At 42.0% G+C, this 16,494-nt stretch overlaps 1 protein-coding gene across 2 annotated transcripts in view; it reads right to left on the reverse strand.

Annotated features, from left to right (window-relative positions):
* Positions 1-8,206: 8,206 nt before the first annotated feature.
* PLOD2 (procollagen-lysine,2-oxoglutarate 5-dioxygenase 2) overlaps positions 8,207-16,494 on the reverse strand; it is a 137,129-nt gene continuing 128,841 nt past the window's right edge. For both annotated transcript variants that reach the window (XM_088472037.1, XM_088472036.1), the window contains one exon: positions 8,207-11,133. In XM_088472037.1, coding sequence (XP_088328163.1) covers positions 10,978-11,133 — 156 coding nt within the window. In that variant the 3' untranslated portion in view covers positions 8,207-10,977. The remainder of the gene's footprint in view (positions 11,134-16,494) is intronic.

The raw sequence follows: 16,494 nt of genomic DNA on the forward strand, positions 1-16,494 counted from the left end.
ATGGTTAAACTGGGTTAATATTAGGAAACAAATTACATGAGGTCCCCCCCCAAAAAAAAGACTAACCAGCCAGTCCTGAGTCTTAAAATTACAGGGAGAAAAATGTGTAGGGTTCCACTGTAAATTTAAGAACTAGCACAAGGCATGAGGGACACAGCTGGTTTTAAATATAGGGATAAAAAAAAATTGGTGTGAGGTTACCCCTGTATTTAAACCCAGTCCTAGACCCTTTCTAACGTGGAGCTGATGCCACAGCCATGGGTGCCCTTTCACCGGGCCCCCCAGCCATAGCATCAGTCCTGACTGCTAGTTAGCAAAGGCCAGGCCAGGGATCCCTGGGGAGTTGGGGACCCCTCCAATAAAGGGGTCCTCCTCTCCAGGGCACCCCTAGCCTAGGCTTATAGCCCAGGGCTATCCCCAGCATCCTAGGGTGGTGGGTGGTGGGTTGATAATGTATGTGTAGTGTAAAAGAAATGGTTAAATATTGTGTATAGTTGTGGAACAACACATCCCAGCAAGAGAACCACAAATACCAGCATGCAGGGCATTACGGGCCTACTGGCACTTGTAGTTCCACAACCAAAGCAATACATAAAAAAAACAACTTACACCATGACAGTAAAATTTTATTATAACATACACTCACACAGTAAACGAAGTAATCCATAGGGGTACCTAAAAAAAAAAAAAAAAAAAAACATACTCACCTCTTCTCCAAGTAGGCATCCAAAGGGTTAAAACAAAAAACCGGGTGTTCCCGAATCCAAAAGGAGTGGGCAAAGCTGTGTGTTTCCACATAGCTTTACTCCGCACGAATGACCGGGGCACACGTGGGCCCCATCATTGAAGGAGCTGCCAGCCAATCAGTGGGCATCTCCATCGGAGCAGCTCGCTAATTGGCTATGTGCGGTCAGCGTGTCTCCCCATAGACTTCTATGGGGAGAATTCTCCATGGAAGTCTATGCTGGGAACCGAGACATTGTATCTACTGCCGTAACCACAAGGGTGACCTCAATTAACCTTGTGGTTACAGCAGTAGATACAATGTCACAGTATCTCATTCTGCTTCACCATCGGCCAACTCGTCCTTAGCTTCAAGTCGCCTATTGGTAAAAAAAACAAGGGATTAAATCACCCGAATTTTGGCGAGTTCCAGCGAGATTAATCGCCTTGAAATCGGGACCATCTCAAATCAGTAAATTTACCCCTAGTACTTTCTACATGCTTAATGCTCTTACCTGTATTTGTCAGGATTTCTCTTAATGATATATTGCCTTCATAAACCACCATTTAAGCTTTGAAGAAAAAAAAAAAGACAGACTCGCAGATACCGCGCCCTTGCCTGCAGGATATTATATGAGCCCCTATACCAGCTGTACCACAAAGATATTGTTCTTTTTCTTTAATTGCATGAAACCTTATAACAAATGCATTGGAGCAATGAACACACTTTTCTTGTGCTTCTGATGTGAGGGTTTGGGTGTAAGACCTATGTAAAGTTTTTTTTTTTAACTTATATGCATGCACATACTGTAAAATCTCAAGACCATGCTTCAGATATGTTATGCAGTTTTGTATTAATTATGTAATAGGTATATTATTTTTGTAAAAATTAAGTGAAATCCCATTGTTTATACTTAGTACATTAAAAATACAGATTTTGTTCAATATTTTCAAATAATACAAAAATAAGGAAATGCCTTACAAAAAAAAAAAGAACTATAAACAGTATCAAAGTAGTTTTATCATCATGATATAATAACGTTGATTTTTACATAAGTGAATAATGCTAAATTGTATTTTTGGGTTGAATGAACATCAGAGTCAGCCAGTCAGTAAATAAATAAATGCCACTGGAACAGTATTTGTTGCTGAGAGCAGACTAGGATCCTACAAGGTATAATTTATTATTTGAAATTGTACGCCACAGAAGTGGAAATGATTCCGGATTGATGAGTAGTGTAATAAAACTGCAGCAACATCCAGTTACAAATGTAAGATCTGGCCTTGTGTTCCAAAATGCCAAATTAATTTATTGTAACACAGGAAAAGACAAGATGTCCCAGCTTTAGAGATTATCTAGAAGTAGTGAAGACCAGCACAAGAAACTAAAAAAAACAAAAAAAACAAATGCTGCAACACACAGCAATAGCGATCAGCAACATTATATAATCTGCTCAGCAAAACATTGACCTCATTCTGCCTTTGGTTCATTTAGTTTGGCATGAACTCAGTGGCATAGATATTGGGAATGAATGCAGGGTGTCTGGTGCACACGGGCCTATAAGTAAGGAGTATCCCGAGCCATCAATTCAGCACAGATTATAGCGTTTTAACCGGTATCTGTCCATATTTCCAGTTGCCTCCTCTGAAATATGGCTCTGGTGTACAAGATCTGAAAAAAAATAAATAAATCAGAGTCCTTCTTACCTTCTGCATATTCACCAAATTCACCTTATTTTCAGGGGGGGGGGGGGGGGCATGTCCTGTGTTAAAACACCCCTGCCTGAACTATTCCTAGTTCCGCTCTATCCAAACAGTGAAACAGCCTTCTCAACTGCAATCTTGATTTGCATTGCAGTTTCATACATCTCTGCACAGCAAGCATTAGAAAACATACAGAAACTGTTAGATTGCTATGTGAGACAGCACTCCTTAAATAGTTAAATTGTGCTCAGGTTTTTTACTAATGTTTCAATTAAAATACTTAAGTAAAGGAATGTTGCAGGTATGCCTAATGGTGTGCACACACGGGACGATCGACAACGATATTGTTGTACGATCTCCCGGATGTGCTGGATGATCGATATCGATCATCCAGCACACCACCAACACACCAACGACTGTAGCAATCCGCGATCAACGATCGTGGGTCCCTATAGTAAAATGGTCAATATCGACCAGGTTGGCCTGCATGCACGGTCGATGAACGATATCGATATCGGTCATACAAGCCCATGCATCGCAGGTTGTTGGGCACGGAAAAATGCACGATATGAACGATAATGTTATCATTCATATTGTCCATTTTAATAGTACCGTGTGTACGCACCATAAGGCTAATACAGCAGTGGATAGCTGCTGAGAGATTTTGGAAAGATGGATACTTCTGAAAGCAGAACATATTGGAATTGGACATCTGGAAATTTCTATGGTTTCATTTAAAGAGTTTAAGCCAATGACTCAAAAGTTCTATTCACATTTTGTTAAGAATTCTGGCTTACACCTTCAAACAAGAGAGGTTTCAGCCAGAAACCTCACAATTTATACAGCATTTACTTTAAGTTACTTAATGTAGAGATATGACTGGGAAGCTTTGCCCACAACACTAAGAATGTTTATCCTGGATGCCTACTGGCACAAACAAAAATCAATGTGTTCCAAGAGTACACAAATAGTTTTGCACATCTAAAGTTGGAATTCAAAATATGCATAAAATAGGAACCTAAGCTGGCAAATACAACACAGAAAAATATTGCAAATTCTTCTCTTAAGCAAAGTAAATAAAAGTGTCATGCAATCTACGGCTAGCAGAACACATTCCAAAGAAAGCAATTCCTAAAAACCTCCTGTGATGGGATTGGTATGATTTACCGCCGGCCGCATGGGGTGCCTAACCCTAACACCCCCCCGTCCCCCAAGTGCCTAACCCTAACCCCCCCGTTCCCCGTTGCCTAAACCTAAAGTCTCCTGGGGGGTGCCTAATCCTAACCTCCCCCCCCCCTCCCCGAGACCTTTAACCTAACCCTCCCCCACCGGCTGTCCATGCCCGATGGCCGCCGCCCAGCTTACCTACGATCGGGATGCTGGGCATCGGGATTTCCACGCCTGTCATTAGACCCTTGCCGGGATTAGTCAGTCGGGATTTAGACCGTCGGCATCCCGACTGCATACCCCTGTCATGACCAATGTTCCTCTAAATGAAACACTATGCTAAAAGGAGACGGTGTTAAAAGTCCAACCTGTAGTGCTGCATTGAGTAGCTGCTGTTAAATGCAAGCCTTCATAGGTAATTTAAAGACGTTAAAAGCTGGTTGAGGGATATCATCAACTTTTTATTGCATTCAACTTTAGGGTAGCAGCCTGGTGCACAAGAAGATGTCATGTGCTTACCCTGGGTCTCCTTTATGGGTAGTATCACTGTACAGGAGAAAGCTGCTGCTCTATTACCCACACTAATAGATAACGAGTTCAAAAAGACATGTATAGTGGTGTGATTGGTGTAAATGGGTGCTCAATATCTAATAAAGGGTTAAAAATAATAATTGTACTCATAACTTGCAAAGATAAAACATTTTAAAAATTCACATTTCACAGATGCATTAAACCATATATTTAAAACATTCTCATATTGTTTTGCTTAAAAACCTTCATTTACAGATAAAGATTCAATGCACCTCTAGAACCTATGTAAGGTTGTGTTGGTTGCTGCCACTGGTTGCAATGCTTTCTGGGACCATTATTTTTACTGTCTCCTTTACGGATTAGTGTGTGTTTCAAATCCCGGCGGGATTGCAGTGTTTATTAAATTCAAAACCACCACAATCCCACAGTGAAACCACATTTTAGAATAGATTACACCATGCCAATAGACAACAATCCCAATTTGCCACCATTAAAAGAATAGAAACTAGTGGCGGGTTTTGAACCTTCTACAAAACACTCTGCGATCCTACCCAAAAAAAAAATAAACCTGCCTCTGATAGGAGAGTTGTTGACCCCTATGATCTGTGCAGCCTTTTTTTTCCCACGGCGGGTTCTGTTTAGAAGATCAAAATGCACTTAGGTAAATTTGAATTATTGAACCCGTTGTCAATCTGCATAGATACCCACCCATGCAAATCGATCTTTTAATAACTGTACGGCCTTGTCTTTATTCTAGTGTTACATTTGGGGGAATTTTGATAAGTTTATGAAACCTTGGTGAATCTTAAGGAGCCCATCAACCAATACGTGTTTTAGATTTCCAATTAACTTAACCTTGCTTAGGCTATCTTATCTATGGAATATATCAGCTCTTTATTATTTATACATTTACTAATTGTTCTGCTATACATTGTAGCTGCATTTATAAACCGGAAAGGGAGATTTATGTAAAAACATTGTATCCACACAAAATAGATCATAACCAAATCCTCCTTAAAACAAAGTTTAACTAGTGTTATGTACATAGATAAACAATGGGTGGGGATGGTCTAAGCATGACTTGGGATGTCAGAGCCTGATTCACTACTGATCGCAACTGTGATTGCAATAGCGATTATGCATGCAGCCTCACTGCGATTGTATGCTAATCCATTGCAATCACTATACCACCGCAGAACAATAGGAAGCCCACCTTACCTTACACACATCTGTAGTGTTTAGCAAGACTGACCTTACTCAGAAATTACTAACTTCATTGCACGCTGTGACTCCTCAAGCTGCGTACGGCATCGCAGTGGATAAATTATGCAGGCCCATGCAACGGCGTTCAAACGCAAGAAACGCCTGCATTTCCCCGACTACTCCCCGTCACCTCTCACAAATGGCACCTCCTGTCAATTACTCTGCGATGGGTCTGCGATCACAGTGGCTGGTTTGCGCACGCACACTGCGATGCAAATAAATGCACAGTATGCAAGTCGGTAGATTGCGTGTGTAATCGCAGTTGCGATCGGTAGTGAATCAGACCCTCAGTGTGAATACTGCGATCACAGCAGTGAAATTGCGGGGAAACTTTGTGAACTCCCTGGAATTTCATCAGAAATGGTTTCTTTATATATGTAGGCGAGGTTTAGATTGCATATATTTCTGTAGGCATGTGTACTCTGGGCATAATAAGCAATAACTGGACCTTATAGCAAAATCTTGTGTTGTGTTTCAGAGACATTCCTCCTCTTCTGAGCATGCGTGGGCAGTGGTGCTCCTTTCTGAATTTTACAGCAGTAATTCTAATTCTTAAGTAGCACTACAGAGCAACAGAAAGCTTACATAAATGCACCAGCCATTGTACAGAGAGGGTGCCGCTGGGGCCATATTTTAAGAAAAAATAAATAAATAGTTTCCTGAATATTGGTTTGACATGTTATACCTTCTGTTTATACAATTATTGCTATAAAAGAATCTACTGCCGTCTCCAATGCACAGCATATCTTCACTGCACTAATTCCTCCCTTGTTGTTATTTTTTCTGTCGTCAACAATAATACATCCAAGATGTGTAAAAGGCTAGTCCTTTTGCAGAGAGGAAAATTCACTGAAATACCCCTATTAATGTGTGTCTCCATGTCTCCAGGTATAAATTTAATATCTTGTCCCACAAAATTAAAGGCCCCATTTATCAAGAAGATATAACCCCTCTAGCACTTGCTAAAGGGATTACATTCTCCTTTCAATATTTACAAACAGTGGGAATGTAAGATTACCGCTGTTTGCCATTGTATCGCTTACAACATCTATAGATGGCAAGAGCGATACAGTCTCCATTGCTGGCATGGGAACCCAGCAGCAGTCTATTCGGCTTCAGCGAAGCCTTCCGGGCACTGCTGGGTACCCGCCAGGTGAAAGTGTCACGTTCACAACACAGCAACTCGTCACTGGCAGTGATAGGCTGTCAGCAATAAAACGGAGGACAACGCTGAGCAAGGGGATTGTTGCTGCATCTCACCAGAGGCGCGAGTAATGCTTATTTACCAGTGACATTCAGTAGTATCACTGCTCAACTAAACAAAATATGCTTCTGGTATTAAAGTACTTTCTTAAATGGGGCCTCAAGTCTCACTTGTACATGGGTGTAAAATGAGACACACTGGGGGACTGAGTCGCACACTGCTGCAATTGGGTTAGTGTCTTTTGCTGTTGTATTGCCCCTTCCCCTGGTGTATAAGCCTGTATTGAATGAATGTGCAAGAACTGAGATGCCAGCTCTGAGTCTATGGAGGCAAAAATCCCTCTTGTCGCACTTTCTGACAAGTGTACACTTTCTGCTACATTCAGATTAACATTCCGGAATTCAGAGGGGAGCAACTTAAGGTGCCCATACACATAGCGATGTGTTCTCAATCCCACGATGTGTACGATTTCCCCTGAACTCTCCCCAGGCAGCTCCCCAGCAGTCATGGTCACGATTTGGAGTAAAAAAAATGTCCAATCTGACTTAATGCACTGGATGCACGATAGATCTTGTGTCCCAGATTGTCAAATCTGCCCTACAGCAGATGGCCTACGATGCCAATGCGCGTCCCCTCTTGTCGTACATCGCATCTCTGAAGATGCGATGTACGACGAGAGGGGACGCGCATTGGCATCGTAATAGTGAGTGGACACTCGCGATTTGGCCATATTTTATATGATTTGTCGTCACGATTCATCGAAATCGGCCAAATCGGGTAAAATATCGCTACGTGTCTGGGCAGCTTAAGTTGTATTATGTATCACTAATGATTTGTTAAAAATATTTTTATGCATTTTAAAATAAAAGAACAAAATGTAAAGTCATTAAACAAGTGCTGCTGTATCTAAGCACACCATTTAGATGTGGCATAATCACACATATAAAAAGCTATTTTGGGCCGGTGTGAAAGGGTAGTGTAGGTGTTTTGTTTCCAGCAGCCTTATTGAACAGTATAATCATTTTTTTTTGGGTATTTTTTTTTTCTAAGTATAGTATACAGTATCTACTCATACAGGAGAATGAAAAAAAAAAAAAAAAGTTGCAATGAACCTAGGTTACTTCAACGTTTCAATCATTACAATGATTTTCATTTGTCTTCCTGATGAATATCATTGTAATGATTGAAACGTTGAACTAAACTAGGTTCTTTGCAACCAGTCTTCTATATTTTTTACTGGGGAGTGCCGCTGCCACTGCTGCCTATTTCGTTACTATTTGCGGAGGGCACCCACTAATAGATGAGAGGAGGAGTGCCAAGCTGTCGCTGTTTATATATATATATATATATAAATAACTTTTTTAATGTCTTTAAATACTGATAATGTCATCACTGTCAATGCACCTGGCTATGTGAAGCATTTCAATGACTTGCCCCAAACATTTCACTTTAAATAAAATCACTAGCAATCCTTCATAGTGATACTTGGGGAGCTGTGACCGGTGATCACAATGGGGTACATATATTGCACATTTGAAATTCTTACTAGTTTCAAAATTATACTGGACTTGTTTAAAGGGTCACTTATAAGAGGCAAAAAACAACAAGAAGTGAGACGTTTTAAATTAACATTTATTTATCACAAATTCTTGACATCACTGACACTAAGGTTGTTCTCTTCAAGTACTGCAAATAAAATATAATTTGTTCTATTTGCACCAGGTGTGTTTTGGTTTTGTTGAGAGCACCTTATTTGACAAAAATGAAAGCTTAACAGCAGGCTCCACATACAATTCAAGTAAACTGAAATATTCATAAAACTTCATTCAATTACACCGCACATTTTTAAAATGTACAAATGTTTTTAAAATCCGATTGTCGTTTTTACAATGAATGCATTTTTTTAATATGTAAACACATGTCAGATGGAAAGGTGACTATGTCCAGCGGGAAGGGGAGAAACAGACACTTTGCGGTTGAAGAATACAAAACATTACTTTGACAGTTTTCTCTCTCTGACTCTATAGACATATTCCAGGCACCTTAGTTGCTGAAGAACTGAGACATAACATTTGTGGACTAGTCTCAGTGTAACTACTTACTCTGTGAGGGGGAGAGCTATAAAACCTTCTAAAGGAGTACAAACGGAAGAAGCTGCCCATAGCAACCAATCTTTACCTATTATTTATCAAGTATATTGTATAAAATGATAGCTAGATGCTGACTGGTTGCTAGGGGCAACTGTGCTACCTGTCCTCCTTAGAAGGTTTGATACATCTCCCCCTAAGGCCCTGATGCAGTTAGTTAGTAAATTAGTAATCTGTTGTTCCCAAACTGCGTGCATTGAAAAAAAATCTGCCTGTTTACAGAGTTGTATGTATCTTACAATGCACCTATCCCCTTTGTGTATGCTTGGTTTGCTACTAGTCATTATCATCAGTGGCCACTTGCAAGCAGCCTATAATAGGTGCAACATATATGTCCTTACTTATGGCTACCTCTGCATCGGCTGCAGTTGCGTCGACACTTCCTCACAGAGCTTAGCCTACTTGAGAATACTCCATTATGACCCAGGTACACCTCTTTAGTAGCAAGTATAGATATGATTCAAAGGTGTGAAACTCTGTATCTACTACTGTAGTTGCCAACACTCAGTTCCAGAGCGTGTACAGTATGAAAATATGCCAGGCATGCTTCGTAAATAAGCTTACACTCAACTTTGCATCAGCCCCTGTGTATAAATAGAAAGGTGATTAGATCATTTATCATGTTGGTCTCTTACTTGGAAGACCTCATTACCCAATCTGGGATTAGCCTGCTGACAAATGCCATGCTCTGTGCCTACACAGTAAAAGAAAGGTCTATCAGGATTACATCCGATTAGGGTATCTATAGGTAAAAATTCAAATGTATAATCTAAACAGAAGAAAGAGGCTGGTTTCAAAAGGCCATGCAATTTTACTGAGCGTAGAGGGTTGGTTGTAAATAAAATAAAATAAGTTGTGAGCTTGGAAATTGAACCTCGAGCGACAATTAACATTTGGTGTATTTAACGCAAAAGCTGGTCACCAATCCAACCCCCCACATACATACACACAAAGAAAAAAAAATGATAACTTCATTAATTGGCTGGTGGTTCAGCAAATTTTCATAACTAGAACAATGATGTCCAAAAACAGCTGTATTGTAGCAATTGCAAAATGTTTTCTTTTTATAAAAAATGTCTAAAAAAGTTAAAACTGTAGCACGTCAGGCTTTTTAAATACAGTCTAAACCAGAGGTATGAAATATGCGTCTCTTCAGCTGTTTTTGAACTAAAAAAATTTGCCTGTAAACAGCTCCCTGATAGGATAAAAAACACTGGGGATATAACAATGTATCAGGGTATAATGATTTGGATAATAATCTGCCCATGTGGATGATTTATAATGCAAGATGCAGAGATTCAATGAATGCAACATATGTGAAGTAAATCACTGGGCAAAAATACTTGATGGCAGGTCAGTTTTTTTTTTTTTTTAAATTCCAAATTTTGCCACAATAAATAATCTATCTACATTGACAGCTCTTCTGTGGCAAATTTATTTTTTAATGCAGACTCATTTTTTGTGATGTCTCAAATCCCAAAAGTGATCTAAAAAAACGGACTGTAGTGCAAATACAAATATGAACATTAGATCATTTAGATATTTCAAATGTAAATCTATAGCAGGAATTAATTCTGCGCTTTGTATAAAAATATTAACGTAGAAGGAATGGTTGTGATTTACAGTGTACCAGTCACTAATAGGGCAATTCAACATGCGGCAATGTGTGGCTGTGAACCTCAGTTTATTGCACTACCCCACAACTGCAGATTGTCCTGCAATGTTGCTTGTTGAACGGTGCCAGAGAAAGGGTCAAAACACTGGCACCTTGTGGCCAACGCTGTAATTCGTCCCCTTTGGAGTTATGTTTTCTGCTAACCCAATATTTTACCTATATATTCATTAGTAAACTAGTGACACCGCTATATAATAGTGACAGCAGTGAGGAATGAGGCACTGTTAAAACCATAGGAAATGTGAAGCCTGTTTCACCAAAATATTAGACTTGAATTGACAAAATTGTACGTTTTGCAACTATAGCTAACAAAACCCTCCTTTACCCAGCCAGAATATTAGCCATCTGAGAATGTGCAGTTCTACAATACAGGGGGACAAGTGATTTATCCTATAGACCATGGAACACTGCATATTTTTACAGTTGTCAATACACCATTTTCTTATGTTTTAGATTTTATTAACAGTAGTAAATACTCTGATCTGGAAAAAACTTCTATAAATAAAAATGTATTCTTTAAAAAATCCAGGTATTTGCTGATGGGCCCAGGAGTCTGCCAAAGTCTAGGGATCAATAAAGGACACTGCAATATATCTGGTGCCATTGGTAACAGGAAGTCCTTCATGTAAGTGTGTGAGTCGGCCTGGGTGCATAAAGCTCCACCCTTTCCTCGGTGCTTCAATGGAGCAGTTGTATCTAAAAAATCTGCATCCTCCGCCCTGCAAGAAGAGGTGGAGGAAAAAAAAAAACACGTTTTTAGTTATTTGAGACATGAGCTATTATTGTCTAAATATAAAATTAGATAGAAAAATACCTACATGTTGCATGTGTTTATAGTGCATAGAATGTGATGCATACTTTATTATGTTTACTTTACTATTTCAGCAATATTATGAGGGGTATTCAATATGAAACGTTAACCTCGCCAGCGAGGTTTTCGACGCACATCGGAGGTTTTGCCAGTGAAAAAGTATCGCGCGCACTCCCGCTTATCACCGTATTCAATTTGAAATCGTCGAAAACGGGACCCGGCGATACTTGGATCGGCGAAAAAAACCTGGAATTTTCTGGAAATAATTGTAGGAGCCCCCTAAAGATGTCCAGACCTCGGGGATCACTATGGGTACCCCCGTTTTTACCTGCAGAAGAAAGTCGGGGTTTTTAAATAGCCGCACAGGTGTTTTTTTTCCCGACATTGAAGAAGTGATGCAGAAGAGCACTTAGGTTTTTTTTATCGTTTTCTTAAGTGGTCCCATCAAATTTGGGGTACATGAAAATGAGTACTAGCATATTTTTATGTCCCTAAAGGTAATTTTAAAAAATTCAGCAAAAGTGCACCTGCCGCTACTTTGCACAATGAATAAAACACCTGCCCCATACTTGGGGACCCCACCAGAAATAATTTCGTTAGTTTGGCAATTTTTTTACCTAATTTTTTTTTTTTTTTTAACCCACAATTTTTTTATTTTATTTTTTTTTAATGGTGTCCCGATTTTTTGGGGGACATTTTTTTTTTTTAACAGTTCCTTTTAAGGGGACATTCCCAAAACTACAGGCTATTTTTATAAGCCTACACCCCCAAACCGCTATTCTGCATTTTTTTTCACCTGCTATAGTGATTTGAAAAATTATCCCTGTTTTTTTAAAAATGACCCTTGACCCCATTTAAGGAAAAAAAATGGGAATTTTCGGGAAATATGCTTGGGAGCCCCCTAAAGATGTCCAGACAAACCCCGTTTTTGCCTGCAAAAGAAAGTCGGGTTTTTAAATAGCTTTGCCAGGTGTTTTTTCCTGCCGCGGCTATTAGAAACCCCGACTCTCCTTCAGTAGTTAAAAATGGGGGTACCCATAGTGATCCCCCATGTCTAGACATCATTAGGAGGGTCCCTAGAATATTTCCCGAAAATTGCCGTTTTTGTTAACCTGTAAAAAAATTTGGTAAAAATTTAGAAAAAAAATTACATAAGGTACCCCCCCACCCAATAGCCAAACCAGCCCCAGGCTTGCCAGCCAGTGGTGGTTTCTAAAAATACGGGGAACAAAATTTGTAGGGTTCCACCGTATTTTAGAAACCAACACCAGGCTGCAGGGACTAGTGATGGTTTAACTATAGGGGGCAAAAACGACGTGGGGTACCCCCTATATTTAAGACCAGCACCAGACCCAACCGACCAGGGTGTAATACCACAGCCCGGAGACCCAATCACCGGGGCTCCAGGTCCAAAGCATTACACCCCAAGTCGGTCAGCGCAAGCCGGTGATCTCGGGGGAGTTGGGGACCCCCCAAAAAAGGGTCCCCCCTCTCCCGAGCACCACAGGCTTACGCTGAAGCCTGGGGCTCATCCCCATACCCCTTGCTTGGTGGGTATGGGGGTAATAGGGTGGCCAAATAATGTAACACTATTGTAATTTACAGTGGAATTACTAGTGCCAGCATGCCTGCCATTTTGCACTTGTGGAACTACAAGTGCCAGCAGACATGCGGCACCTGTAATTTCACTGTAAAGTAAACAGTTAAAAAAGACAAAATACACACACCTTAACCTGTTACATTATTTGGCCCCCCTATTACCTCCATACCCACCAAGCAAGGGGTATGGGGATGAGCCCCAGGCTTCAGCATAAGCCTGTGGTGCTCGGGAGAGGGGGGGACCCTTTTTTTTGTGGGGTACCCAACTCCCCCGAGATCACCGGCTTGCGCTGACCGACTTGGGGTGTAATGCTTTGGACCTGGAGCCCCGGTGATTGGGTCTCCGGGCTGTGGCATTACACCCCGGTCGGTTGGGTCTGGTGCTGGTCTTAAATATAGGGGGTACCCCACGTCTTTTTTGCCCCCTATATTTGAAACCAGCACTAGTCCCTGCAGCCTGGTGTTGGTTTCTAAAATACGGTGGAACCCTACACATTAAGTTCCCCGTATTTTTAGAAACCACCACTGGCTGGCAAGCCTGGGGCTGGTTTGGCTATTGGGGAGGGGGGGGGGACCTTATGTAAATTTTTTTCCAAATTTTCTCCAAATTTTTTTTACAGGTTAACAAAAACGGGAATTTTCGGGAAATATTCTAGGGACCCCCCTAATGATGTCTAGACATGGGGGATCACTATGGGTACCCCCATTTTTAACTCCTGAAGGAAGTCAGGGTTTCTAATAGTCGCGGCAAGTGCATAAATGCGACTTTGAAGAAAGTGGTGCAGAAGAGCATTTAGATTATTTTTTTGGGAAAAATAACTATGCCCAGAAAATTTGGGGTACTTGAAAATGGGGGATCAGCATATTTTAAAGTTGCTAAAGAGACTTGAAAAAAATCGTGAAAAACCCACTTGCGCAAGGAGCTGCAATGAAAAAAAACACCTGGGGCATACTTGGGGACCCCCTCAGAGTCAAGTTCGCTATTTTTAAACTTTGTTCCCCAACATTTTTTTTTTCAGCCCCCAAATTCAAAGTGCTTGTTTTGGGGTTTCCCGATTCTTATTTATTTTTTGACACAGATCGTTTCAAGGGGTCATTCTGAAGGGTGCAGGCTATTTTCTTTAAGCCTGCACCCCTAAACTCCAATTCTGCACTTTCTCGCCACCTATTCAGTGGTGAAAAGTTATCCCCGTTTTTTTTCAAAGACTTTTCGAACCTGCGAAAAGTCTTTGAAATTGAATACAGTGTAAAACTAAAACCTGCGATAATGACATCTTAGGTGCGATATTAACGCAAAAACTGAGTTTTCGCTCCATATTGAATTCCCCTATATATAGTGTCAGATTCCAACTATGTTACATGTCATAGTGACTACTTTAAAAGTTATTAAGGAAGGCTACTTTGAACACCTGAGCAAGAAATACACAATGGGCCTGATTTTGATGGGTTCAATACAAAACGTTTGAAAATGCAAAGGTCGTCAGTGATTTGGTTGACATCAGAAGATTGACATGAAGAAAATCAACATCACAAATGGTCAACAGGACAGAAGATCCACAAGTACAAACTGCTGACATGTACAAATGGTTAACTTTTTTTTTTCTTAGTGTAAGGTTTAGGGTTAGTGTTAAGCACTTACTGGAGGATTAGGGTTAAGCACTAGGAGGGACAGTGAGGGTTAGGCGCTTGCCCTGACAGATAGGGTTAGGCACCAGGATAGACGATAAGGGTTAGGCACCAAGGGAAGGGTTAGGGTGAAGATTAGGATTAGAAAAACAACAAAAAGTGTTGATTTTTTCTGTGTAGACGATTTTCATGTCGACCTTTTGTACCTGCACTGTCTAACTTATTTCATGTCAACCTTTTTCCAACCTTTTGGTGTTGACCTTTTTATTGTCAACCTTTTGTATCACCTGACCTTGAGTTTTATTCAAGTGCAAATGCATACGGATCTCGCAGATATCTGTAAATATTGCACGCACCATAGAAAGAAATTAACGACTGTATATGCACTGTACGCACTAGAACAGATTTCTGGGCCCCAAATGAGCAGCTACTGGGGCAGATTCTGAGCTGCACGCAGAGTAGACCGTGGCTGCGTTTTTTGTCACAGCCACGTCTGCAACTTCATGGTAATGCGACGGACGATTTAATTAATATTGAGACTGATAGTATTCTCACACCGTTCCTATGGCAGGTGCAGTTTCCCCATCTGAACATGGCCTCCTGTGTGAGTTTGTGTGTTTTTGGATGCAATGGCTTACAGCGACACGCCCACGACAGTCCTGCATCTGCTTAGCCACGCTCACTGTTACCTCCCATGAATGCCCACTGAACTCCACACAGACCATGTGACCAGTGGTGGATTTTACTTCGGGTCTTCGCAGCTGCAGACAGTGGCAGGCTGAGCCGGGGGGCAGGGTGCCATGTGCCCCGCGGGCCGCAGCGCCATGCAGGCCGCGGGCCACGGACAGTCTGTGTCTCTGTGACACAGCTGCACCGCCCGTGTAGCTCTGACCGGACGGAGTTCGGCCAGCGCTACACAGTGACTGACAAACAGCCAGCCGCCAGCGGCGGCAGCTGTGTGTTTGTTTTGAGTGGCAGCCAATGAGAGTGTCAGACTCTCACTGACTTCTGTTGCGCCCACAGCAGGAGCCGCTCCATCTTCTGGCTCCTGCAGTGGGTAATGGGAGAGACGTCATGACGTGTTTTTTCTTCTTTTTTTATTATGTGTGTCTACCGCACTACAAGGGGGAGACCACTACTGGGGGCACTACAAGGGGGGTGGGGACTACCACTGGAGGAACTACAAGGGGGAGAGCACTACTGGGGAATTGCATAGGGGGGTACCACTAATGGGGGCACTATATAAGGGGCTTACTACTGGGGGCACAAGTGGCACTGCACAGGGGGGAACCACTACTGGGGGCCTGCATAAGGGGGTCCTCTCCTGGGGCACAGGAGGCACTGCATATGGGCACCACTAAAGGGGGCTGCCCCTAATCTTTATTTTTACTTTACATTAATTCCATATGGACCCGCCTCCTCCCTGGAACATTTGAGGGGGGAGGGGTACCGTAGCACGCACGTGCTCCGGGCACCCTGGCTACACGCTACTCCTCTGCCAGGGCCACCTGCATGCATTTGCCCCCCAGACTAGAAGTTGCCAGCCAGCCCCTGGCTGCAGACCCCCTTACTAAAATCCACTACTTCAGTGAGCCAGTTGCACTTTGACTGCACTGGCTTCACTTTGACTGAAGGACGGGTGGCTTCCCATTGGAAGTACCACCTGCCAGTCACACAAAGGACAGGAAGCCCCCAGGGGGAGGTGTCTCCTCCCCCTGGGACTGGCAGTCCAGGCTGCAAATAGCAGAGAGAGGCTTCCTGTGGAAGCTGCTGTTCTGCCTTTTGGGTAGTGCTACAGGGCTTCTTGGAGCTGCAACCAATGCAGTCCCCAGAAGTCTGTGTTGTTCTGTACATGCCACCACCGCTCATGTGCATTCACCTGTCCTAGCGTCTGCCAGATTAATTGAGCAGGCACCAGACCAGCAGCAGTGGCAGCCCCCTCAGGTAAGAGGGTAGGAGCCGCTGCTGCATGTGACCATTTCTGTTCTTCGTCTCTGAGTACTAACAATAGGGACTCATGCACTGTACAACTCAGATGCATGCA

The sequence above is a fragment of the Taudactylus pleione genome, unplaced genomic scaffold (genome assembly GCF_031769625.1).
Source record: "Taudactylus pleione unplaced genomic scaffold, aTauple2 ptg000120l, whole genome shotgun sequence".
Lineage (NCBI taxonomy): Eukaryota > Metazoa > Chordata > Amphibia > Anura > Myobatrachidae > Taudactylus > Taudactylus pleione.